At 38.7% G+C, this 26,209-nt stretch overlaps 1 protein-coding gene across 3 annotated transcripts in view; it reads right to left on the reverse strand.

The window, feature by feature from the left end:
• The window catches only part of COL19A1 (collagen type XIX alpha 1 chain), a 441,848-nt gene that overhangs the window by 411,216 nt on the left and 4,423 nt on the right, over nucleotides 1–26,209 (reverse strand). For 2 of the 3 annotated variants that reach the window (XM_081529388.1, XM_081529391.1), the window contains exons 2-4: nucleotides 19,242–19,368; nucleotides 7,301–7,375; nucleotides 6,367–6,466 (exon numbers count right to left, since the gene is read on the reverse strand). In XM_081529388.1, the coding sequence (XP_081385514.1) occupies nucleotides 6,367–6,466; nucleotides 7,301–7,375; nucleotides 19,242–19,332 (266 nt within the window). In that variant the 5' untranslated portion in view covers nucleotides 19,333–19,368. Of the gene's footprint in view, nucleotides 1–6,366; nucleotides 6,467–7,300; nucleotides 7,376–19,241; nucleotides 19,369–26,209 lie in introns of those variants that run through there. The other variant, XM_081529389.1, reaches the window with a different exon arrangement.

Consider the following 26,209-nt stretch of genomic DNA (forward strand, 5'->3'; position numbering starts at 1 on the left):
TAGGAAACTGAAAGATGAACTCCCCAGGTCGGTAGGTGCCCAATATGCTACTGGAGGTCAGTGGAGAAATAATTCCAGAAAGAATGATGGGATGGAGCCAAAGCAAAAACAATACCCAGCTGTGGATGTGACTGGTGATAGAAGCAAAATTCGATGCTGTAAAGAGCAATACTGCATAGGAACCTGGAATGTTAGGTCCATGAATCAAGGCAAATTAGAAGTGGTCAAACAGGAGATGGCAAGAGTGAACGTCGACATTCTAGGAATCAGTTAACTAAGATGGACTGGAATGGGTGAATATAACTCAGATGACCATTATATCTACTGCTGTGGGCAGGAATCCCATAGAAGAAATGGAATAGCCATCATGGTCAACAAGAGTCCAAAATGCAGTACTTGGATGCAATCTCAAAAAAGACCGAATGATCTCTGTTCGTTTCCAAGGCAAACCATTCAATATCATGGTAATCCAAGTCTATGCCCCAACTAGTAACACTGAAGAAGCTGAACTTCAACGGTTCTATGGAGACCTACAAGACCTTTTAGAACTAACACCCAAAAAGATGTCCTTTTCATTATAGGGGACTAGAATGCAAAAGTAGGAAGTCAGGAAACACCTGGCGTAACAGGCAAATTTGGCCTTGGAGTACAGAATGAAGCAGGGCAAAGGCTAGTAGAGTTTTGCCAAGAGAACGCACTGGTCATAGCAAACACCCTCTTCCAGCAACACAAGAGAAGACTCTACACATGGACATCACCAGATGGTCAACACCGAAATCAGATTGATTATATTCTTTGCAGCCAAAGATGGAGAAGCTCTATACAGTCAGCAAAAACAAGACCAGGAGCAGACTGTGGCTCAGATCATGAACTCCTTATTGCCAAATTCAGACTTAAATTGAAGAAAGTAGGGAAAACCACTAGACCATTCAGCTATGACCTAAATCAAATCCCTTATGATTATACAGTGGAAGTAACAAATAGATTTAAGGGACTAGATCTGATAGACAGAGAGCCTGATGAACTATGGACAGAGGTTCGTGACATTGTACAGGAGACAGGAATTAAGAACATCCCCATGGAAAAGAAATGCAAAAAAGCAAAATGGCTGTCTGAGGAGGCCTTACAGATAGCTGGGAAGAGAAGAGAAGCGAAAAGCAAAGGAGAAAAGGAAAGATATTCCCATCTGAATGCAGAGTTCCAAAGAACAGCAAGGAGAGATAAGAAAGCCTTCCTCAGCGATCAGTGCAAAGAAATAGAGGAAAACAACAGAATGGGAAAGACTAGAGATCTCTTCAAAAAAATTAGAGATACCAAGGGAACATTTCATGCAAAGATGGGCTCGATAAAGGACAGAAATGGTATGGACCTAACAGAAACAGAAAATAATAAGAAGAGGTGGCAAGAATACACAGAAGAACTGTACAAAAAAGATCTTCATGACCCAGATAATCATGATTGGCGTGATCACTAACCTAGAGCCAGACATCCTGCAATGTGAAGTCAAGTGGGCCTTAGAAAGCATCACTACAAACAAAGCTAGTGGAGGTGATGGAATTCCAGTTGAGCTATTTCAAATCCTCAAAGATGATGCTGTGAAAGTGCTGCACTCAACATGCCAGCAAATATGGAAAACTCAGCAGTGGCCACAGGACTGGAAAAGGTCAGTTTTCATTGCAATCCCAAAGAAAGGCAATGCCAAAGAATGCTCAAACTACCGCACAACTGCACTCATCTCACATGCTAGTAAAGTAATGCTCAAAATTCTCCAAGCCAGGCTTCAGCAATACGTGAACCATGAACTTCCAGATGTTCAAGCTGGTTTTAGAAAAGGCAGAGGAACCAGAGATCAAATTGCCAACATCTGCTGGATTATCGAAAAAGCAAGAGAGATCCAGAAAAACATCTATTTCTGCTTTATTGACTATGCCAAAGCCTTTGACTATGTGGATCACAATAAACTGTGGAAAATTCTGAAAGAGATGGGAATACCAGACCATCTGACCTGTCTCTTGAGAAACCTGTATGCAGGTCAGGAAGCAACAGTTAGAAATGGACACAGAACAACATACTGGTTCCAAATAGGAAAAGGAGTACGTCAAGGCTGTATATTGTCACCCTGCTTATTTAACTTCTATGCAGAGTACATCATGAGAAATGCTGGGCTGGAAGAAACACAAGCTGGAATCAAGATTGCTGGGAGAAATATCAATAACCTCAGATACGCAGATGATACCACTCTTATGGCAGAAAGCGAAGAAGAACTAAAGAGCCTCTCGATGAAGGTGAAAGAGGAGAGTGAAAAAGTTGACTTAAAGCTCAACATTCAGAAAACTAAGATCATGGCATCTGGTCCCATCACTTCATGGGAAGTAGATGGGGAAACAGTGGAAACAGTGTCAGACTTTATTTTGGGAGGCTCCAAAATCACTGCTGATGGTGATTGCAGCCATGAAATTAAAAGACGCTTACTCCTTAGAAGGAAGGTTATGACCAACCTAGATAGCATATTGAAAAGCAGAGACATTACTTTGCCAACAAAAGTCCGTCAAGGCTATGATTTTTCCAGTGGTCATGTATGGATGTGAGAGTTGGACGGTGAAGAAAGCTGAGCACCGAAGAATTGATGCTTTTGACCTGTGGTGTTGGAGAAGACTCTTGAGAGTCCCTTGGACTGCAAGGAGATCCAATCAGTCCATCCTAAAGGAGATCTATCCTGGGTGTTCATTGGAAGGACTAATGTTGAAGCTGAAACTCCAATACTTTGGCCACCTCATGCAAAGAGTTGACTCATTGGAAAAGACCCTAATGCTGGGAAGGATTGGGGGCAGGAGGAGAAGGGGACGACAGAGGATGAGATGGCTGGATGGCATCACCGACTCGATGGACGTGGGTTTGGGTAGACTCCAGGAGTTGGTGATGGACAGGGAGGCCTAGCGTGCTGCGGTTCATGGGGTCGCAAAGAGTTGGACACGACTGAGCGACTGAACTGAACTGAATTGAATAAAAGTCTGAGCGTAATGTGAAGGTTTGTGTAGAAAAGATATGCCCATAGTGTAAATCATTCAATGGTAGCAAATACTGGGGTCTGGTGATGCTCTGCAATACACATAACAGTTTTCCCATATTTAGGAATATTTCCAGGTGAACTGTTAAGGCTTAAGATGCCAGTACAATAAGAAAAAATAACTGAAAATCTCCTTAAAATCTATGGGGTTTCTATGGGGTTTCCTAGTTGCGGAGGATTATTATGTATTACAAAACACAATGAGAAGAGCTTCCACCACCTCATTTTTTCCATGTAAATCTGTGAAATTAAATTGACCTTTGCTTCCAGAACACAACCACCAGTTTAATGAAAGGGACAGAGAGACAACTCCTCTTCACTGGAGACGTATTTGTTTGTAACAAAAGCAAAGGGGACCATATCTGTCAATTATTCCAACTGTTTCTAGCTACACTATCCAAGTTCATAAAATCTTATTAACCTATGCTGATTATTTTATCACACATAGCCTCATTTCCCCCCATTCTTGGGAACTGTTTCAGTAGCAAAAGCCACCAACTCACAGGTATCATCCTAAATTAGAGAAGCTACAGACTTGAGACATATGTGAACCCTTCCTTTCCCCCTCTTTTTGCTAATGGGCCATAACACTCCAACCTACTGAACTCAATAGGGTCTCAGAATCCTTCTCAACACTTTATTCTGTACAGACACCAAACCTGAGAGATAAGGCTCTTAACCATCCTTGAATTCAATAATAAATCAGGAAATTCACTTTTTCTGCCACATTTTAAATTTATTTATTCAACTACTGAGACATTTTTATTTAAAAACATGTATGTAAATACAAACAACTAATGAAAGAATTATATTATACCAAACAAATAAGGTGCTCCATATCATATGCATGTTTTATGTAATTTTCTCCCAAAACTTCACCACTTTCCCTGATAATTGCCGAAACACAATTTAAAGATAATCAGAGCATGATCATCTAGATCATCTATATCTCAGTGTGTATAGAAATCATTGTTTCTTCTACATAACCAAAGATACATAACTTGTAGATAAAAAAATGCTAAGGGAATTTCCTCCAGAAAGATGATTCTAGAAAACTAGGTAGCAAGCCCCAAATACTTATCATTTCCTATCCTAAGGAATACTGAAGATGGACATGAATTGAAAAGAAAACCAAACATAGGAAGTTCGTCAGATGTTCCTGAACCTGTGTGAGCTTTTTGGGGACAACAATGTTTACTTGAAGGGCCCTTGCAAGAGCTGCCTTTGGGTCCCCAGGTTAAGCCAGGCTAAAGGCACTAAGTGTCCATTGGGTAGTGACCAACAATTCATTAGATATCTCCCCTCCTAAACCTGGAAGATGCCAGAACAATTAAAAAAAACAAGCTCAGGCATAGAAAAAGTCCCAATTTCCATGTGAATTAGCATCTGCCTTTTCACATGATGATTCTGCAAGGCAGCTCATTTACAAATATATAAATAGCTGCAACTTTACTCCAGTCTCATTGAAAAATCAAGATGGCATCATGTGAGAGAAGCATCCTAGCATCTTTGGCTCACAGAGCAAAATGTAAGTGGAGATGAGCCAAGCTACTTGACACTCGCTAGTCAGCTTAACCAGATCCCTTCCAGTTTCCTGCAGTGGGGGGACCAGAGTTCTCCGGTGCAGAGCTGGAGAATTAACTTACATTGATTGCCCAGCAGTTGCACAGTGATTTAGAGCCCAAAATCAAAAAATAAATTTCAAGTCATACATAGTATTTATTACCACACATACTCAAAAGAAAATGGCACTGTCTAAATGTGGCAACAAGTTTTCCAATGTAGCTACCTAAAATTGTCACTCCTATACTTTGGCCACCTGGCCAGAATTAGAGGGGTTTAAATCATCAGGAGAAGGTGAGAGAGAACATGCATTTTAAGTTTTGGAAAAGGATTTGTTGCCTTTCTTAAATTCATTAATTAAATTTATGTTTAACAAACATTAAAGCAATATATATGAAATAGATGAGACACAAGCTGACCCTTCTTTCCTGCAGATGAATACTCAAAGAGGGAGCTGTCAAGCCCTGAGGGTTTAATGGGTGCGTGTGAAGTCACTTTCAGGCTTAAGACACCCACGATAGCACAGGTCTGTACAGTGACATCTGCTGAAGTTCTCCAGCAGACAATCACCATTACATTCCCTGATATTGAATTACCCTCTTCCTTAGCCCTCTGATTTCTTATCAATTAATGAGCAGTTTACTTTTAAGGAACCATATCATTAAACTAAAAGTATCTAAAGGATCACAAAGTAGAAGGTTTAAAAGAAAATTTTCTCAAGGAGTTAGGAATCTGGTTTACATGATACATCTGAGGATGGGCAGCAAGATAATTAATGCTATTTCTCTTTGAGAATTTCAAAGCTGAGATTCTCAACAACTCTACCTGGTAACTCAAATATTAGAATACCCATCAGGAAGTGGAAACATTCATGTGTGTTTTCACACAAAAACATCTGTGTTGCATATTAAACCAAGCAGAATTTTATGCTTTATTCATTGCAGTGTATTCATACACTGGAATGTTCATCTTGGACTCAAAGGCTGAATATCAGAAGCATATATGTTCTATCTGCCCTCTTGATGACTCACGCTTTCTGATTTACTGTTGATCCATCCTCCAATTACCTATAGTCAACCATATGGTGAATTATTGCCTTATATAATTGCTGACCAACTGGCAATATTTAAATGGCAAGTGATTTCTTTTTAACGTCATTTATCAGAAGAAAAAGTATAATAAAGATAACAAACTAACAATAAAAAAAAAACCTTAGGTAAATCCATTTTGAAATAAGTATCAAGATAAAAAAAAAAAGAAAAAGCTTTTTTTTCCTACTGTTTACTCTATACAATACGTATGATGAATAAGGGCTAAACTCTTTCAGTTTATCATAGAGCTTATCTCTATGCATGAAGCATGTGGAAATAAATATAACAAATGTCAGTTTTTTGTCTCTAAGTCTACATTGATCTTATGTTTCAAATTCACATTTTAAAATCTAATTTTGGTTAGTCTGTTTAAACATAAATAATATTTCCTCAAAAATAGATTTAACTATTATTTTATAATAATCACACCTCTATCTATACATGTAAATTAACACCATAGAACAAGACCAGTTTGCAAAGATTATTAAAAACCACAATATAAAAACATTACATTTATTGCAGCATTCAAGTGATTGTGATACTGTCAAGATAAATTTTTATTTTTAAACAAGTTATTTGGAATCTCTTTAGAGAGTAGTTTATATAGTATTTAAAAATATAAATAAAAATTATTATTTTACTTACATGGTGTCTCTAATAAGAAGAGAACTTCCCAATTTGAAACAGGTTTTATCACCTTCACAAAACGCATGTCTCAGAGAAAAGCGCTCTCCTAGGTCAAAACCTGTGAAATGTGACAAATGGTTTAATCCAGCAGTTTTATTAAATATAGTAAACTCACCGAGATACTGCTTTTTAAATAGGATTCTTTTGAAAGAATTATCTGCAGATTGATTACTTCAGGTTAAATCTTAAATTTCTTGATTTCCATTTCCTCTCTTTAGGATATAGGAGGACAAAATATATTTCAAAAGATTCAAGTATTAATTTTCTTTGGCCTGGGAATGATTCTAAATAAATAATCAGAGCAGCTTATTGTACCGGCTCTAATAGCTAAAGACAGAAAACTAGTTAAACAAAAAGTACTAAACCCATTCAATTGAAATCTAAGCAGCCTTTTAAAAAAATATCATGCTTTAGAAAAATATATGTTGATGTGGGGAAGTATGTGGATTTCAAATGCAGTATATGGGTTATGATTACGCGTGCATGAGTCAGAGTGGAGGGAGGTGGAGAGAAAACGGAGGAGGAAATGGAAAAAGAGAGAGAAGGAAGGGTAGAAATGTTCCGAAATGAGCGTCATCGCTATACTGGGTTATTGAGATCTTCTCTCTCATACATTTTCTTTTCTTTATTTCACATTGTCTACAATAGATACATCTTTTATAATTTCAAATAACTTTTGTTCTCCAAGAGGTCAAGGTGTTGGTCATCCTAGGTTAAACAATGTAGAAGCTCTCAGAAATTTTTGTATATCATCTGTCTGCTTTGCTTTTAATTTTTTGATATTGGTGTTATCATCTTAAATTACAATGTCAAGGAGTCATCTACAATACACAACATGTTTGGTTATAATATTACACAAAAATGCTTCCTTGTGAAAGATTATCATGCTTACCTGCAACTTCAAGTATATCTCTGCTGTCTTGTGTAAACTGGTGTCCCTCTGTTCGCAGTATAGGACATTGTTTTTCTATTAAAAAAAAAAAAGTATTGAGAATTTTCAGCACATTGTCTATCGTTTTTCTTTGAATAAATGTGAATCATTTAATACAATCAGAAATGTAAGATAAAATGGAAAGAAATTAAATCCTTTTATTGAATTTCCTTTAAACGAGGATAAGAGTATTACCCCCTTTGTAGTGTGTCCATGAGGATTACACATGGTTATATACGTGAAGTGTCTGGAACACAGACAATGCTTGTTAGTCTTAGCTACTGTTAGAATTTTATTGCTCTAATATTCTAATTGCTACTATATACTTGACAGTAGGAAATTAGCTAGCTTTAATATTGTTAAATTTTCATATTCAAAGTATATTCTAATATTAGAAGAAGTGAACTACTACTATTTTAACACAATTTGTATTCAGGTTTTGGTATTAGTGATATTGAACTTTAGAGAAGAAGGAGACTAAATGGACTAAATGTGTCCCTCCCCAAATTCCTATGCTGAGGTCTTAATCCCCAGTGTGATGGTATTTGGAGGTGGGGCCTTCAGGACGTGATTCAGTTTGGATGAGGTTATAGGGTGCAGCCCTCATGATGGGATTCATATCCTTTACAAAAACTGGAGAAATAGGAGTTCTTTCTCTCCACCTTGTGAGGAAATCAGGAAGAGGGTTCTCACAAGAACTTAGCCAGATTGGTACACTGATCTCAGACTTCTTAGGCTCCAGAACTGTGTGAAATAAATGTCTGTAGGTTAAGCTCCAAACTCTATGGTATGTTTGTTAGAGCAACCTAAAATAAGTTATTATAATAAAACTAAAAAGCAAAAGCAGACTTCTGCTATAATAAAGTGGTCTATAATTAAAAATAAATGAGATAAAAATCATTGAGAAAATACTAATTATGTGTTGAGGCAATTAATGATGTTCAAAGAAATGATCATGTTTGCTTCTACTCATAGTGAATTTACATATTCACTGCATCCTGACATGCAAATATAATAACATACATGTATACACTAATTTCTTATTATCTGGAGTATATTTAAAATTAATTCAGACTATAGTGACTGCAAAAGTGACTATAAAGAAAGCTGATCACTGAAGAATTGATGCTTTTGAACTGTGGAGTTGGAGAAAACTCTTGGGAGTCCCTTGGACTGCAAGAAGATCAAACCAGTCAATCCTAAAGGAAATCAGTCCCAAATATTCATTGGAAGGACTGATGCTGAAACTGAAAATCCAATACTTTGACCACCTGATGAAAAGAACTGACACATTGGAAAAGACCCTGATGCTGGGAAAGATTGAGGGCAGGAGGAGAAGGGGATGACAGAGGATGAGATGGCTGGATGGCATCATCAACACAATGAACATGAGTCTGAGAAAACTCCGGGAGATAGTGAAGGACAGGGATGCTTGGTGTGCTGCAGTTTGAATCAGACATGACTTAGTGACTGAACAACAAGATTCTAGGAAATCAATAGCCATTTCAGGCATAATTGCAGCCAATTTTTATAATATGCCAACTGTACAGCTAGACAATTTTAACATAAATTGATGAAATATTTTGCCATCTTACAATCACAACCTTATTTTTCCAAAAAGTCATGTTTTCTGAAATTTATGTTTGGGTTTAATGACCTCAAAGTTTTTATGACAGAGAGATAAGCTGCTGAAAATCAAACTGGGCCTGCTCTATGGAAAGTGAAAACTACTGATTCTCCTGGTCAATTGCTCAGCCTCTCAGTCCTTCACTTAACAAATGCATCATAGACTTCAGGGCTGGTGACACAGCCTCAGCTTAATAAACTTAACCAGAAGAATAAATCAAGTTATAAACAGTACTACCGCTCAATCAGATGTATAAGATGTGACACACACAATTAAAACACTGAATAATTTTAAAGATTATTTAGCTACTTTGGAAACTCCTATCTCAGAGATCTTAACATGATTACAAGTCCTAAATAATAATAAAACTGGATATTTTGTAAACCCTGCCTATTTTTTTTAAGAAAATTGAAGTCATATCCATTTTTATCTGAGTTCATCATCATTTTTATAAAAACCAAGTATCCCTTCAAGATTTCTGCACTGAAAACCAGACAGTGTTGCAGAGAGAAATTAAAGTCCTAACTAACCTAATGGATTAACCAAGTATTTAGACTGAAAGATTCAATATTGTTAAGATGTCAGTTCTCAATTTTATATCTAGATGTAGTTCAGTACCAATTACAATCCCAGCAGGTTGCGTGTGTGTTCGTATATTTGAGTGTGTGTGTGAAAACTGACAAGCTGATTCTCAAATTTAAGTGGAACTCCAGAAAAACTAGAATAGCTAAGACAAAACTGAAGAACAAGCCAGAGTATCTACAATATTGTACACCAGGGGTTTTTATAATGTAGTGCTGGTGCACATATAAACAAATCAGTAGAACAGAGAGTCCAAACACAGACCTGTGCACATATGGTCTCCTGATTTACCACCAAAGGGCCAGTGCAGTTCCAGTGGGAAACGGATGGTCTTTTCAATCAGTGATTCTGGATCAATGGAATGTCATTGTAGAACAAAACTGAACCCTCACCTCACACCATGCACAGAAATTAACTAGAGATTATCTTAGACATAAATGTGAAAGGTAAGACAATAAAGGACTACAGAAATATGTAAAATCTTAATGAACTGAGGGTAGAAAATATTCATTGATAGGGACACAGAAAGCACAAAAGGCTGACAAATTGGACTTCATTGAAATCTTAATAATCAAAAGACAATGTTAAAAGAGTGAAAAGGCTATCCAGGGACTATTACAATTTGTATATTCAACAAAGAATCATATCCAGAACATACAAGGAATCTTCACAACTCGATTAGGAAAAGTTTGAAGACCCTATCATGATAATGTGCAAAAAAAAAACCCAGCTAAGCAGTTCACAAAAGAGAATATTCGTATTGCCAACCTGAAAAGGTGCTCAACTTCATTAGTAATCAGGGAAATGCAAAGTAAAAGCACAGTGAGACACTACTAAATGGCTAAAAATTGAAGAATGGACAGCAAAGTGCTAACGAGGATGTGGAGCTGGAAAGATTCCCTATGTTGCTGCTCATGGGAGTGGAAATCAGTGCAACCACTGGAGAAAATTGGTAACATTTCTTAAAGCTAAAGAGTCATGAACTCTATGACCTGGAACGGCAATGACCCAAGAAAAAGGAGTACAGAAACGGTGTAAAAGGCTCTTTTTAGAAGGCACTATTCCTCGCAGCATTACTCATAAGCATCTAAAACTGGAAACAACCCAAATATTCACTGACAAGAGTAAATAAACAAATTGTGGTATATAGAAAGAAAAAGTGAAGCAATAAAAAAGAATGAACCACTGCTACTTGCAATGACCTGGGTGAATGGAAAAAAATACCATTCCCCAAAGAATACAAACTTTAGAATTCCATTTATATGAAGGTCAAGAGATTGCATGAGTTATCTGTATCAGAGTACTGGTTACCTTAGTAGGGTGTCAGCTGGGATGGGATCCAGGAAAGTCTTCTGGGGTTCTGGAAAGTTCTATAATTGGATCTGAGCGGCAGTTTCACAGATGTGTAAATACATTATGCAAAAATTCACTGCACTGTGCACCTAAGATTTGTGAACCTTTGTGTGAGTAATACCTCAACAGAGTGAGGAAAACAGCTTGTCTTTGAGAAAGCACTGTAACCTAAAAGTAATTTTTATAAAACAAAACACCAAAATCGTGATCAATTTTTTTTCAGTGACTTTGAATGACTATATGTCTGTTGTAAATGAGGCTAACTTTAACTTCTTCACAATGTATGTAGGGAGACTCCAACAGATGATTGGCAAGCACATATCCAGACTATGGAAGGAACTTCCTACTATGATGCATTGGTAATGAGTGGAAGGTATGTTAGCTTATTGCCAAGTTGGAAACAGTATATATCTTATTTAAATTCTTCTGCAGACTTAATGAATATATGATGATGCCAAGATAATACACCTGTCACTTTGAAGTAAATAAAATTGAACATTTCCAGTAATATTTATGAAAATCCTTTTCACTAAAGTCTTCAGTTTATACGAATCAAATACAGCTTTATGTCTCTAGTATATGTGCTCTGTTATGAAAAGCTGAACCAAAAAAATGAAAACTAAATGTTAATTTAAGTGAAGTAAGTCAGACAAAGACAAATATCATGATATCACTTTATATGTGGAATCTAAAAATATGATACAAATGAGCATATTTATAAAACAAAATTGACCCATAGACATAGAAAACAAACTTCTACAGTTACCAACAGGGAAAGTTGGGGAGAGGTAAATTAGAAGTTTGGGATTAACACATACACACTACTATATATAAAATGGATAAACAACAAGGACCTACTATATAGCACAGGGAACTATACTCAGTATCTTATAATAGCCTATAATGGAAAAGAGTCTGAAAAAGAATATATATATATATGAATCTCGTTTCTGTACACTTGAAACTAACACAATATTGTTAGTCAACTATAAGTCAACTATATATCTGTTAAAAACAAACAACTAAATGTTAATTCTTTGGATGTAAGACTCAAGGTACAATAAGCTGAATGCATGGGTCTCGTGGTTCATTGCATAAACATGGCAACACAATAGAAGGGGATATAAGAAGTTGGATATGTTAATTTCTTTAAGCAATGACACATTTTAATATAAAGTAAATCATACTTTTTGGGGTAAATGTGCATGTATCTTGAAGAACTACTGATAAGACCCAAATACCCAAGCATCCTGTCAGGTAGACAGGAGAATTGAGGCAGTGGTAGCGTTTCAAAGGCTCATGGTAACCTTTCAAAAGTAATTACTAAAAATTCACCACAAAAGATGCATTACTTAGGGGTCCTTAATCAACAGACCTTTTCAAATGTTAATGCAGAAGTTTTTAACAAATTTATCTTAAGGTGCTGTCAGTGACTGTCAGGCCCACTTTCTGCCTGACTTAGCTTGAAGGACCTGGGCAGTTCATAACGTCGGAAGGATACTGCAAGGGGGTGAAGCACCAGACAGGAAGGCTAGGTCAGATTTGGGAAAGATTATCCAATTTCATCAAGATTATCTACAAAAGTTACATATATTTTAAAAAGATTTTTATCCTTCTCTTCCTCTAAAAATTAGCAACCCGAGGGCCCGAGAACAAATCATTTAAGAGAAGGTATGTGACTTCCCCCCAGATTATACAGACTTGATGGCAGTGATGAAATAAAACTCATTTCCCATAGTCCTGCTTTTTCTTCTGTATTGTAGATGCTTCTCAAAAATCATATTCTAAACAAACTAACGGAGTACCTATGATATTCTTCTCATTATTTTTAGTGGAAATACAGTTTGTCCTCACTCTCAGTTTGAAACATGTGCTTGAAAAAAATCACTTGTTCCCTTAATCTCTAAATCCTTCTCCTTGTTCTCACCTGCTGTCTTGGCTTCCTATTCAACCGGTAAGCATTCGAGTCCAGAAACTAGATCACATGCCTTTTTCCTGTCATTGCTCTGGTCTTTCCATACCCACTTACATGTAAAAGTCTTCAGTTTGGTATTCATGAAAGGCAGTTTGTATTCCTTCTTTCTCCTCTCAAATGGCACAGGGATGGAAGGCATGACATGGGAGCAACGCGTGCGATGCGAGAAGGGAAGGAGGCCATCAGCTGCCTCCTGAGAAACTGCTACATGTCTCTCCCTTGTCTGTTTTGACTGCTTTATTTTTTCTATTTCTTCATATCTTCAGGAGTACACACACTGTGTTATGGAATTGTGTGTGTTAGTTGCTTAGTCGTGTCCGACTCTTTGCAACCCCATAGACCGCAGCCCACCAGGCCCTTCCGTCCATAGGATTCTCCAGGCAAGAACACTGGAGTGGGTTGCCACCTCCTTCTCCAAAAGAAACTATAGAAAGAAAGAAAGTGAAGTCGCTCAGTCACGTCTGACTCTTTGAGTCCCTATGGACTGTAGCCTAACAGGCTCCTCCATCCATGGAATTTTCCAGGCAAGAGTACCGGAGTGGGTTGCCATTTCCTTCTCCAGTATTATGGAATTACTACCTCTATAATCACAGTTAAGTCTGTCCAGTTTCACAGGCGTTCTGTTTATCACTTTTGTTTTTTCATTGAGGTATAGTTGATGTACAACATTATATGTTTCAAGTGTACAGCATAGTTGTATAATTTTTAAAGCTTACACTCCATGTATAGTTATTATAAAATATTGGCTATATTCCAAGCACCAATGCTTATACTTGTAGCATATTTTGTACATAATAGTTTGTACCTTTTAATCTCCTACCCCTCTCTCTTCCCCTCTCCCCACTGGTAACCACTAGTTTGTTCTCTATATCTGTGAGTCTGTTTCTTTTTTGTTACATTCAGTAGTTCATTTTGCTTTTTAGATTCCATCTTTGTCTGTCTGACTTATGGGCTTCCCCCGTGGCGCAGTGGTAAAGAATCTGCCTGACAATGAAGGAGATGCAGGTTTGATTCTTGGGTCAGGAAGATTCCCCAGAGAAGGAAATGGAAACCGGCTCCAGTATTACTGCCTGGAGAATCCCATGGACAGAGGAGCCTGAAAGGCTACAGTCCATGGGGCATATCATTTAGCATAATACCCTCCAAATCCACCCATGTTGTTGCAAATGGCGAAATTTCATACTTTTTTATGGCTGATATTCCATCGTGTATGTGTATGTGTGTATGTTCGTGTACCTGCTTTATCCTTCATTCTTTATCCATTGATGGACACTTAGGTTACTTCCAAATCTTGGCAACTGCAAACAATGCTGCTATGAATATTGAGGTGTATGTATCTTTTCAAATTAGTGGGGTTTTTTCACATATAACCCAGGTGTGGAATTGTTGGGTCACGTGGTAGCTCTGTTTTTAGTTTTTTGAGGAATCTCCATACAGTTTTCCACAACAACTGCAACAATTTACATTCCCACCAACAGTGCACAAAGTCTCCCTTTTCTCCACAGCCTCACCCACATCCATCGCATGTGGTCCCTTCGGGGGCGGCCATTCCGACAGGTGGCACTCTTGTTTTCTAACATGTATTGAGGAAAATCGTTCTCTGTACCTTTACTGACAAATCTCATGACACAACATTTGTCTCAGGATTACAGCTGAGGAGATGAGGAACGGCAGTTTCCCACAGACGTAGAACTAGCTTGTATTTTTTTTCATAAATGGATCAAAATAAGAACCTTCAGGTGTTTTGCATTTTTTTTAAGGCTGACAGACTTCCTATTGACAGAAGCTTTTCTTTTAATTGTTACTAGTTGTCCTTAGGACCCCTGTACACTATACTTTGCTGATGCCTCTGATAAAGGATTATGGAGTATCCTAGGTTGGGAGAGAAACAATGGTTAAAAAAAGAGGTAAAGAACATTGGACCAGAATATAACCAAAGAAATATGGAAGAGTGACCAAACAAGAAAAAAACCACAGCACAACTATTTTAACAAAGAAGTAACAGAGGGAGTCACAGAACCTTCACTGTTTATTTTTTGTCCAGAGCTGTTCCTCCAAAGGAAAATACTTGGTTAGAAGCTATAATCTTTATTTAAAAATTCTGAAGCTTTATTTAGTAATTCTGGTTAGGAGCCATAATCTTTATTTGATAACTGTGAAGCTTTCCAGCACTTTAAAAATTGAGGAGTTACAAAGTACATTTATCAGTAGTAGGACTCGTGTGTGTGTGTGTGTGTGTGTGTGTGTGCATGAAAGTCATTCAGTAATATCAGACTTTGCAAACCCACGGACTGTAGATAAAGATAAAATTCTCTATATAATAGCATACTTCCTTGCCTTGTTCTCTGTTTTTTATTACTTTTGATGATAATTTAGCACGCTCACCTGAGATTAAGGAGCGTGCATGCGAGATGTCCCTTCAGTGGTGTCCGACTCTTTGTGACTCCATGAACTGTAGTCCCCTAAGCTCCTCTGTCCGTGGGGTTCTCCAGGCAAGAATACTGGAGTTAGTTGCTATTTCCTCCTCCAAGGGATCTTCCTGACCCAGGGATGGAACCTGCGTCTGTTACTTCTCCTGCATGGGCAGGCGGGTTCTTTACTGCTAGCGCCTCGTGGCTCAGCTGTTAAAGAATCTGCCTGCAATGCAGGAGACCTGGGTTTGATCCCGGGGTTGGGAAGATCCCCTGGAGAAGGGAAAGGCTACCCACTCCAGTATTCTTGCTGGAGAATCCCTGGGCAGAGGTACCTGGCAGGCTACAGTACATCAGGTTGCACGGAGTTGGACACGGCTGAAGCCACTTAGCTGGCACATCACAGGGCGATACATACACTTTTATCGTAGAGGGATGTTTTAAGAAAGTGATCAAAGCCAGTCTGGAGTTGATGCATGCACTATATATTTGTTAATACAAGTCTCTTCACCCACCGTTTCTTGACAACTGAGCTGAAACTGCCACATGCTAATTGTTTATCTGCTGTGTGAAAATACGCAAGTATGCCTTTTAATCTCAACATAATGGTAACACTGACCAAAGAATATGAAACAACTAATTTTGAATAGCTTCAGGATTTTAATATTCAAGGTGTTATTGACTCTCTCTGTATTATTCTTGATTCCACCTCAACTGCATCAATATTGCAAGTAACGTTTAAGTACTACATTGAGTGCAGTAAAGCAATTAAAAGACTTGAATTATCCTTCGTATATTTAACAGCAGACTGTTGACAACTTCACAGGCTCCAGAGTTGAAATCCTAGCCTCTCCCTCCGATTTGTGATATTTTATTTTTAGCTGTAATCACTTCCCTCCGGTGAATGGTTAGTGACCACACACGCAGGTCTGCACATGAGCAGACTAAAAAGGGAACCTTGCGTGTGAATCAGACACACAGACATGAGAAGAGTCCCTGTCAGGCCAGGCTCGAAATGGCATTCTCTCCATGATCCTCATGACAGGCTGTGCTGACGTTTTCAATGAATGAAAATGATACTTTAAGTTAAGCAGCTTCCACGGCACCTTTAGCGTGAGTTGTTTCATGAGCACCTCCTACCAGACAGTCTGATAAAATCAACTCTTCATCTTTAGTCATTTCCCTCAGTGCTTCAAGTTACATGAATCTTACTAGACTTTAGATCAACTTGGAATTCACACCCAGGAAAATCTTTCAGAAAGATTAATTTGGTAGAGTAAATTGAGCCAGAACATACGCATTCCAATTTCCCCATATACGGTAAACCTGATTGAAGAATTGGGATAGCAAAGTACACGAGCATCACACTCACGGAAATCCCTAGGTGGGGGGGCTTCAGTTCTGCAAGATGATTACGTTCAAGAGATCCATAGCAACAATGCGGTAGTATACGTTAGAAGTGTGGGGCTTCCCTGGTGGCTTAGTTGTAAAGAATCTGCCCGCCAATGCAGGAGACACGGGCTCCATCCCTGATCCAGGAAGATCCCACAGGCTGCGGAGCAACAGCTCCGTGCGCTGCAACTAGTGAGCTTGTGCTCTAGAGCCCATGAGCTGCAGCTACTGAGCCCACGTGCCTCAAGTACTGAAGCCGGTGCACCCTGGAGCCTGGGCTCCGGAGCAAGAGAAGCCTCTGCAATGAGGGGCTCCTGCACCGCAACTGAGGAGCAGCCCCCATGAGCCACGACTAGGAAAAACCCTTTGCAGCAACAAAAACCCAGCAGAGTCAAAAATCAATAAGTAATAATACATTTTAAAAATTAAATAAATGAAAGGTCACATCAGCTATAAAAATAAATAAATGTGTTACCCGGCTAGAGCTCATGTTAACTGTTCTTACCCCTCCAAAAAGAGTTATTAAAGTGTAAATAAATAAGTAAACAAAAATAAATAAATAAATAAAAAGAACCTGGTAGCATAAGGGACAAGATAACCAGCTGAGGAAAAAAGAGACAATTATCAAAAAGGTGAGTGTTTCTTTATTTTCCTAAAACATATGGCATTAGATTCACCTGGGAAGCTGGTTAAAAATGTCAATTACTGAATTCCTCCCCAGGCTGTCCTGCATCATAGTTGTCTCTGGAGTGGGACTAGGGAATCAATACTCCTAGATTAAGACGATCCTTATTCACACTAAAACTGGAAAACCATTTGTGTAGATCCTTCAGATCATCATCAGGAACACATTACACACTAGAGTGTGCCTGGAAACTGATTCATTCTCCTTTCTAGCCAAAAAAGTCCTATCCCCTCTGGTTAAGTGATTAATTACACTACCTGCTATGTCTCTTAAAATGAAGAGACATTAAAAAAAAATTCAGGAGAGTAGCAACATTATCAGAATAAACTCCCTGCCCTAGGTACTTCTTTTTGCCATGAGTCATTCCTGATTTTTTTGATAAAGTGTTTCCCCCACCCCAAAAACATATGATAGCCATAGGATGTCCTTCATACAGTGTTAGCATGTTCAAACTCCTGTGTAGATTATTTTATGAAATGTACCTCCTGCCAAATTAGTGAAAAATCATAAAGACTTACAAAATATTCAAGAGACTCAGATGTGTTATATCTTTATAAGAGATTATTATAAAAGTCTCTACTTGGGTGTATTATAAACCTGTATATGCCTTGTTAGCCAAAATTCTGAAATATTCAAAAGAATAAGCACAAGACAACTCATAGTCTCAGGACATATCATCATATGTGACTACTGTCAGAATTCATCATGTGTAGTCATTTGCACAGAAGTCAAGTCAAAGCTTCTTTTTGTTTAACAAATGGCTTTTCAGTGTGTCTAGTTAAACTTTATAATATAGAGTGCATCTAGGTCAATAACTTACACATATTCAATGTTCAAGAAAAGTTTTTCAAATTAGCCACTTGATCACTTTTAAAAATCAGAGATGGAAATAAATGTTTCAAATTGCCTTCAAGTCCTTTGGATATTAGGGCTTCCCTGATGGCTCCATGGTAAAGAATTAACCTGTCAATGCAGGAATCATGGGTTTGATTCCTGGGTTGGGAAGATCCTCTGGAGAAGGAAATGGCAATCCATTCCAGTATTCTTGCCTGGGAAATCCCATGGGAGAGGAGCCTGGCGGGCTACAGTCCATGTGGTTGTAAAAGAATCGGACACAACACAGCCACTAAATAACAACAATTATCTATTTAGGTCAAAAAGTGCTCTCAAGACTGTTATTTTCCTGTTCACTTCATCTGAGACACTACAAAACTGACGTATACTTCAGCTACATTTCGTTTTCTATTTTAATCTGTTTTCACTTTTCCCTAATTAACATTAGATACGTCCCTTGATCCTAACTGGGAATGAGTTTCCATATTATAATCTGAATAATTTAAGAAACATTATTTATTTAAAGGTGAAAGGGAGAAATAGACAGACAGATGCACAATGCATACTTATATTTGTAAATATCAGTGAGATGAAGCAAAAGCTATTTAGACTAATGATGGTGGAGGTTTAGTCGCTAAGTCGTGTCCAGTTCTTGAGATCCCGTGGACAGTAGCCTGTCAGGCTCCTCTGTCCATAGGATTCTCCAGGCAAGAATACTGGAGTGGGTTGTCATTTCCTTCCCCAGGGGATCTTCCCGACCCAGGAATTGAACCCAGGTCTCCTGCATTGCAGGCAGATGATTTACCAACTGAGCTATGAGGGAAGCCCCATTTAGACTAATACATATATTGAAAAATGTAAATTTAGACATTCTCAATGTGTGATTTAAAGGTCAATGGGGAAAACAATAAATTATTATGTATTTTTTACTTGTAGATTTAATCTATGTCCTTTTCAACCATAAGATTTATTTTAATATTTTTTTTAAAAAATAAAGACTATAAATAACATTTGGAGACTGGACACAAAGACGACCTGGATACCTGGCTTGTCCCTGCTCATCACGGAAGCGGAAACAGGAAGCAGGAACGTTGCTGCCCAGAGCCAAATCTTCCAAGAGCCAGTGAGCCTCATGGCGCCTCAGAACCATGGGAGCCAGTAGCCACAGATCTGCAACAGAACAAAACATCTGAATTGAGCTAGTGTATACAGTTCCTTTCATTATCTCCAGAAAACCCTCATCACCAAGGAGAACACAATAGATCTTTACATTATATATAATTATGTAATTGGATATCTGATTATATATAATTTGCTGCTGTTGTTAGTTGCTCTGCTGCTGCTAAGTCACGTCAGTTGTGTCCGACTCTGCGACCCCAGAGACAGCAGCCTACCAGGCTCCTCCGTCCATGGGATTTTCCAGGCAAGAGTACTCAGTCATGTCCAAATCTTTGAAACCCCATGGACTGCAGCATGCCAGGCTTCCCTGTCCATCACCATCTCCTGGAACTTGTTCAAACTCATGTCCACTGAGTCATTGATACCATCCAACCATTTCATCCTCTGTCTTCCCCTTCTCTTCCCACCTTATCTTTCCCAGCATCAAGGTCTTTTCCAATCAGTCAGTTCTTCCCATCAGGTGGCCAAAGTATTGGAGTTTCAGCTTCAGCATCAGTCCTTTCAATGAACACCCAGGACTGATCTCCTTTAGGATGGACTGGTTTGGTCTCCTTGCAGTTCAAGGGACTCTCAAGAATCTTCTGCAACACCACAGTTCAAAAGCATCAATTCTTCAGCGCTCAGTTTAAGGTCCAGCTTTCACATCTATACATGGCTCCTGGTAAAACCATAGCTTTGGCTACATGGACCTTTGTTAGCAAAGTAATGTCTGCTTTTTAATATGTTATCTACATTTGTCATAGTTTTTCTTATAATTAGACACTATATATTAATGTAGACTTTATTATGCATGAGAAAGCTCTGAAAATATTTTCAGATTAGTTCCTATTTATTAATGTCCATACAGCCTCTTATTTCTCTTCTTTGAAATCTTTTTAAAACCACACCATGTACAATGATTTGTATATATATATATATATATATCTTTATTGGGGAGGGCAGGGGGCCTTCCCTGGCAACTCAGATGGTAAAGACTCTGACTGCAGTGCAGGAAACCCGGGTTTGATCCCTCAGTCAGGAAGATCCCCTGGAGAAGGAAACGGCTACCCACGCCAATATTCTTGCCTGGAGAATTCCATGGACAAAGGAGCCTTTAATCCTGGTAAAATACACATATTGAAATTTACCATCATAACCATTTTTAAGAGTATAGTTTGATGGCATTAAGTACTTCACATTGTGTATTTACCACCACCATCCATAACTTTTCATCTTGCAAGACTGAAACTCTGTACCTATGAAACAATAACCCATCATTTCTCCCAACCCCAGCCCCTGGCAACCACCATTCTGTTTTCTGTGTCTATGAATTTGACTGCCCTCAGTCACATATATGGGGAATCATGCTGCATTTAGCTGTTTGTGACCTTATTTCACTTGGCGTTATGTCCTCAAATTCCAATTATGTTGTGGCATGTGTCAGTATTCTCGTCCTTTTTCCGGCTGAGTAACATTCCGCTCTCTGTACACCCCACATTTTATTTATCCACTCCTCCACTGAGGGACGCTGGGTGCGCCCACCTTTCAGCTGTTGTGAATAACGCTGCTATAAACATGAATGTACACAAATCATTTCAAGTCCCTGCTTTCAATTCTTTTGGGTACAAACTCAGAAAGGGTCATATGATAATTCTACTTCTAATTTTCTGAGGAACTGCCATACTGTTTTCCTTAGTAACTGCAACATTTTACATTTCTACCCACAGTGAACCATGGTTCTAATTTCCCCAATCCTTGTCAACATTATTAGTTTCTGGTTTTTTGCTTTGTTTCGTTTTTTTTTTTTTTTTTAAATAGCAGTCATCCTAATGGGTGTAAGAGGGTATCTCATTGTGATTTTCATTTTCATTTTCCTAAGGATTAGTGATTTGAACATCTTTTATCTGCTATTTTTATATCTTTGGATAAATGTCTATCTAAATCCTTTGCCCATTTTTTAATCCAGTTTTTTGTTTTTGTTGCATTGTAGAAATTCTTTGTATATTTTGGAAATTAATCCCTTACCAGACATGCATGCGTGCTTAGTCACTGCAGTCTTCTTCGACTCTTTGTGACTCCATGGACTGTAGCCAGCCAGGCTCCTCTGCTCATGGGATTTTCCCAACAAGAATACTGGAGTGGGTTGCCGTTGCCTTCTCCTTACTTTGCTTACAAAGGTCCGTATAGGTAAAGCTATGGTTTTTCTAGTAGTCATGTACGGATGTGAGAGCTAGACAATAAAAAAGGCTGAGTGCCGAAGGACTGATGCCTTCGAACTGTGGTGCTGGAACAGACTCTTGACAGCAAGGTGATCAAACCAGTCAGTCCTAAAGGAAATCAACCCTGAATATTCATTGGAAGGACTGATGCTGAAGCTGAAGCTCCTGTACTTTGGCCACTTGATGGGAAGAGCCAACTCATTGGAAAAGACTCTGATGCTGGAAAAGATTGAAGGTAGGAGGAGAAGGGTATGACAGAGGATGAGATGGTTGGGTGGCATCACCAACTCAATGGACATGAGTTTAAGCAAATTTTGGGAGATAGTGAAGGACAGGGAAGCTGGGCGTGCTTCAGTTCAAGGGTTCTCAAAGAGTCAGACATGACTGAGTGACTAACAACAACAAAAACATGGAAACAGACTGCAACGAAAAATATAATGGCCCTCTCAGTATATTTCATTGCAGTATTATTAGAATAGTTATTGTAAGAGCTTTAAATATACAAATCATATTATACCATTTTTGCCATAATTCAAAGTTTATTCAAGTCAAATAGAAAAGAATGCATGACACCAAAAGCTAGATGTTGTCAAGATACTCTTTAGAAAAAAAACAAAAACAAAACTAAAGCCACCATCTTTGTTATTCTGCCTGTGCCAAATACCTAGATCAGCATTTAAAATTAATTCAAGATTTAGATATTTCTACATGAATAGCTAGAAGCAGTTATTTCAGTATGAAAACCACATGTGTGGTTCTAAACATCAAACAGCTGGTTTTATGCTTATTTCTTTTGAACTCTCTCATCCATCTACAGTTGTAATCCTCATATGACTTTACAAACTTACCCCAGCTATTATTTCAAGTCAGTTGGTAACTGTTAAAACAGTTCTATTTCAAATAAATGAGCTCACAAATATTGATCTCAATTTCAGAGATATGCTTGATTGTTTGCATTTTTAACCAAAGTGATTTTTATGAGTTGATAAATTAGCAGTGTAGTACAGTGTTTAAAACTTCATGCCCGGGCTCTGTCCGCTTATGGGCATTATGTAATTTCATCAAGACTTCATTTATTCATCTGAAAACTGAGAATAATTCTACAACTATATCATTTAATCACAGGGCACTGAACACAGTAAGAGTTCAAAAAAGTTTCTGCTATTATAATTATTTACTCCACATATTCATAAATAACAATTAGTAAAAATTTATGATTATATTTATCTATTCAGCCTGAGATTGATAGCGATAACTGAAGAATGGAGAAGTGCCAAAGCATCCTGAAAATCTATGTTCATTGAAGCTTTGATCCTGTTTCAGCAACAAAGGAGCAGAGAGCTATATAGGCATAAGCATATGAGTTCAATCTTGAGGTTTCCCAAAATATTCGAGTCACTTGGAGGATAATAGTACTTAATTTCAATCTCACTTATTCAAAACGTTTGAAGAATAGACGTTATATTTAGTTGGGTAAATGTTCTAGTTATTAAAGAATCACCGCCCCACCACTCTAGTGAAACGTTTCAGGCCAAGTTCAGCAAAACCTTGAAAGAAGAATCCTCTTCTCCTGGTGTCTAACTCCACCCTCCATGACATGTTCAACAGCTGACCCCTCCCTCCTTCTTGAAACCCTCCATTCTCATCAGCCTTCCTCCCTCACCTTTGCTGGTATTTCCTTTTTTTTTTTGGTATTTCCTTTAAAATCCCCTTCTCAGATCTTTTTTCTACCTGATTTCTTACTGGTGGTATCTGTGGGTATCTGTGGGTATCTTAATGGTGGTATCTTCCTCTCCTCTCTCTTTATAACGTCTCCTTAGGTCATCTTACCAATTCTCTCTGCTTTAAGTAGTATCTGTCAGACAATGAGCCTAAAATTCACAGCTCCAGTCTAGCCTTCTTCTCTGAACTTTGGATTGTGCATCCAGCCACCCACTCAGGAGTCCCTGTCAGACATCACACAAGCATCTATGGATATCTCAACATCAAACTAAATGCTTGCTTCTTGACCATGCTCTTCCTCGTCTCCATAATTCACCCTCATCAAGATGCTCCAACGAGAATCCCAAGCATTCTTCTGCCTTCCCTACTGCCATCTCACGCGTCCCCATCCAACAAGTGGCATCAGTGCTACTCCAAACACATCTGAGAGCCACCCACTGCTCTCTAGGCCTCTGCCTCTTGCCTGGCTCAGATTGCCCTGGTGTAGACTCCTCCCCAGCCTCCTCATTATTCCCCTCCACGACAGGCTCCTGACCAGTTTTGCTCTCTACATAGCACTGGAGAGCGTTCCTTAAAATCAAAGTTGGATCACATCCCTGCCCATCTCAAGCCCTTTCATGGTTTCCCATCAAATTTGGAGGGCTTCCCTGGTGGCTCAGGAGTAAAGAATCCACTTGCAATGCAGGAGATGCAGCAGGAGCCGTGGGCTTGATCCATGGATGGGGACGATCCCCTGGAGAAGGAGTAGCAAGCCACTCTAGTATTCTTGCCTGGAGAATTCCATGGACAGCTCAAGGGGTCTGAAAAGAGTCAGACACAACTTAGCAACTAAATAACAGTGGCCAAACTTGGAACGTAATCCAGAAGCCTTTCTGTGGCCTAGAAAGAAGCCCCGAGTAACCACCTCTCCAGCTGATGTCCTGTACCTCAAATTCCTTGACTTGTTCTAACCTCAGGGCCTTTGCACATGCTATTTCCTCACGCAGGAGTATGTTGGCTCCTGTTCATCCTGCATCTTTCAGTTTAAATATTACTATGCAGAAGTGCCCTTTCCTGACCAATAGATGCCCTGGCCATGCTATTCTCTAGCTCAGACTCTTCTGTTGGTACCCAAGTCTATTGCCCTCACTCAACTCTAAACTCCTTCAGGGCAGGGACTGTGTGTCTTGTCCGTCACTGTATCTTGGTGCTGAGCATAGTACCTGGAAAAGCGGGGCCTCAATAGATATTCTTTGAATTCAAAAGTATCGGAAACTGCCAACTTGCAAATCTTGAGACACAGTGAATTACACTTCCGTTTGAATCGCTAGCAACAATAACTAAATATTTTATAATTATTAAGGCATTTCAGAATCTTACACTATTTCAAGGGTTATTATGCTTTGCATTGTTCCTTTTTGTATACTTTTAAAATGTGTTTGCTGTTGGAGGTTTCTGTTGTTCCAGTCCTGATTAGAGATGTACTCCACTCAGCTAGGAAGACTTGAAGAAACTTCTTATCAAGGTCTCAAAATGAATCCTTGCATACTTTAAAACACACACGCGCGCGCGCGCACACACACACACACACACACACACACACACCTTTCCTAGATCTTAACCCTCTGCGGCAGGCAATTCCAACGTCGACTAATACAACTCTCAAGGGCGCAACCTCCTCTGAGGTTTTCTGGCCCTCTCCTGCAGATCCTTCCCACTGAAATTTGGCTTTAGCTAAAGGTTTAAAGCATTAGATCTAATACCAAAATAGAAAATAATACAGCAAAGACAAGTGAAAGAAAAAAAAAGAGAGGAGAAAATAGAAAGGGAATACTGATTCATTTTACATAGGCTGCTAAATAAGCGACACAATATTTTGACATAAAAAAGCAGGCTTGGGACTTGCCTGGCAGTCCACTGTTTAAGGGAACTTCCTGCAGGAGGCTTGGGTTCAATTTCTGCCTTCTGCCCAAACTTGTGGAGCAGCCAAAAGAAAAACGTGGCTGGATTTGTGAAATGACTGAGAGAACCCATGTTTTCAGAGCATTCATTACAAAAAGAAATGCCATGTGAGTGGGTAGTGGGTTGGGTTTTCTTTTAAATATAAATTTATTTATTTTAATTGGAGGGTAATTACTTTACAATATTGTAGTGGTTTTGCCATACATTGACATGAATCCGCCACAGGTGTACATGTGTTCCCCATCCTGAGCCCCCCTCCCACCTCCCTCCCCATCCCATCCCTCAGGGTCATCCCAGTGCACCAGCCCTGAGCGCCCTGTCTCATGCATCTCAAACCTTGACTATCCTCCAATGTGCCTGTACATAACTCCACCAAGGAAATCTGGCCACACTGTTATGAAGAGACACATCTTGTAAATAAGCAAAAGCAACAGGTGTTACACATTTGTTCTTTTACCAATCTTTAGACTCTATCTTTAGTGAAGCTATAGTAGACTCTATAACCTATTGTAGAAAATTGTCTGGAAAGCCATGCCTATGCAGTTAAAATTCCAAGTCCACAATAGTGCGCGCATGCATACACACACACACACACACACACACACACACACACACACACAAATCCTCAAGAGCTTACGACTCATTCTAGCTTATTGCATAATTTTGCCATTGACTGTAGTCATGAAATTGAAGTGAGTTTGCAGAGGTCTTTTGCAGCTCTGGCAATGTTTCTTCCCTTCTTACGTTCGACAGAAACCTCTTGACATTTTAAATTACAAGCATCATCTTTAACCTAGGAATTCAAGTAAGAAATTTCAAAATCATGTTGAATTCATTCTTCATCCTTCATATCAAATCTCTATCAAAGTTTATGAAGTCTACTTTAAGACATTTTTTGAAAGCATACCAACTTCCCCATGCTCACAACAGCCGCTTTAGTTCACATCCTCGCCATTTTGATTCTGGAAAAG

This window comes from Giraffa tippelskirchi, chromosome 9 (assembly GCF_054371585.1).
Source record: "Giraffa tippelskirchi isolate mGirTip1 chromosome 9, T2T-mGirTip1v1.2.pri, whole genome shotgun sequence".
NCBI classification, from domain to species: Eukaryota; Metazoa; Chordata; class Mammalia; order Artiodactyla; family Giraffidae; genus Giraffa; species Giraffa tippelskirchi.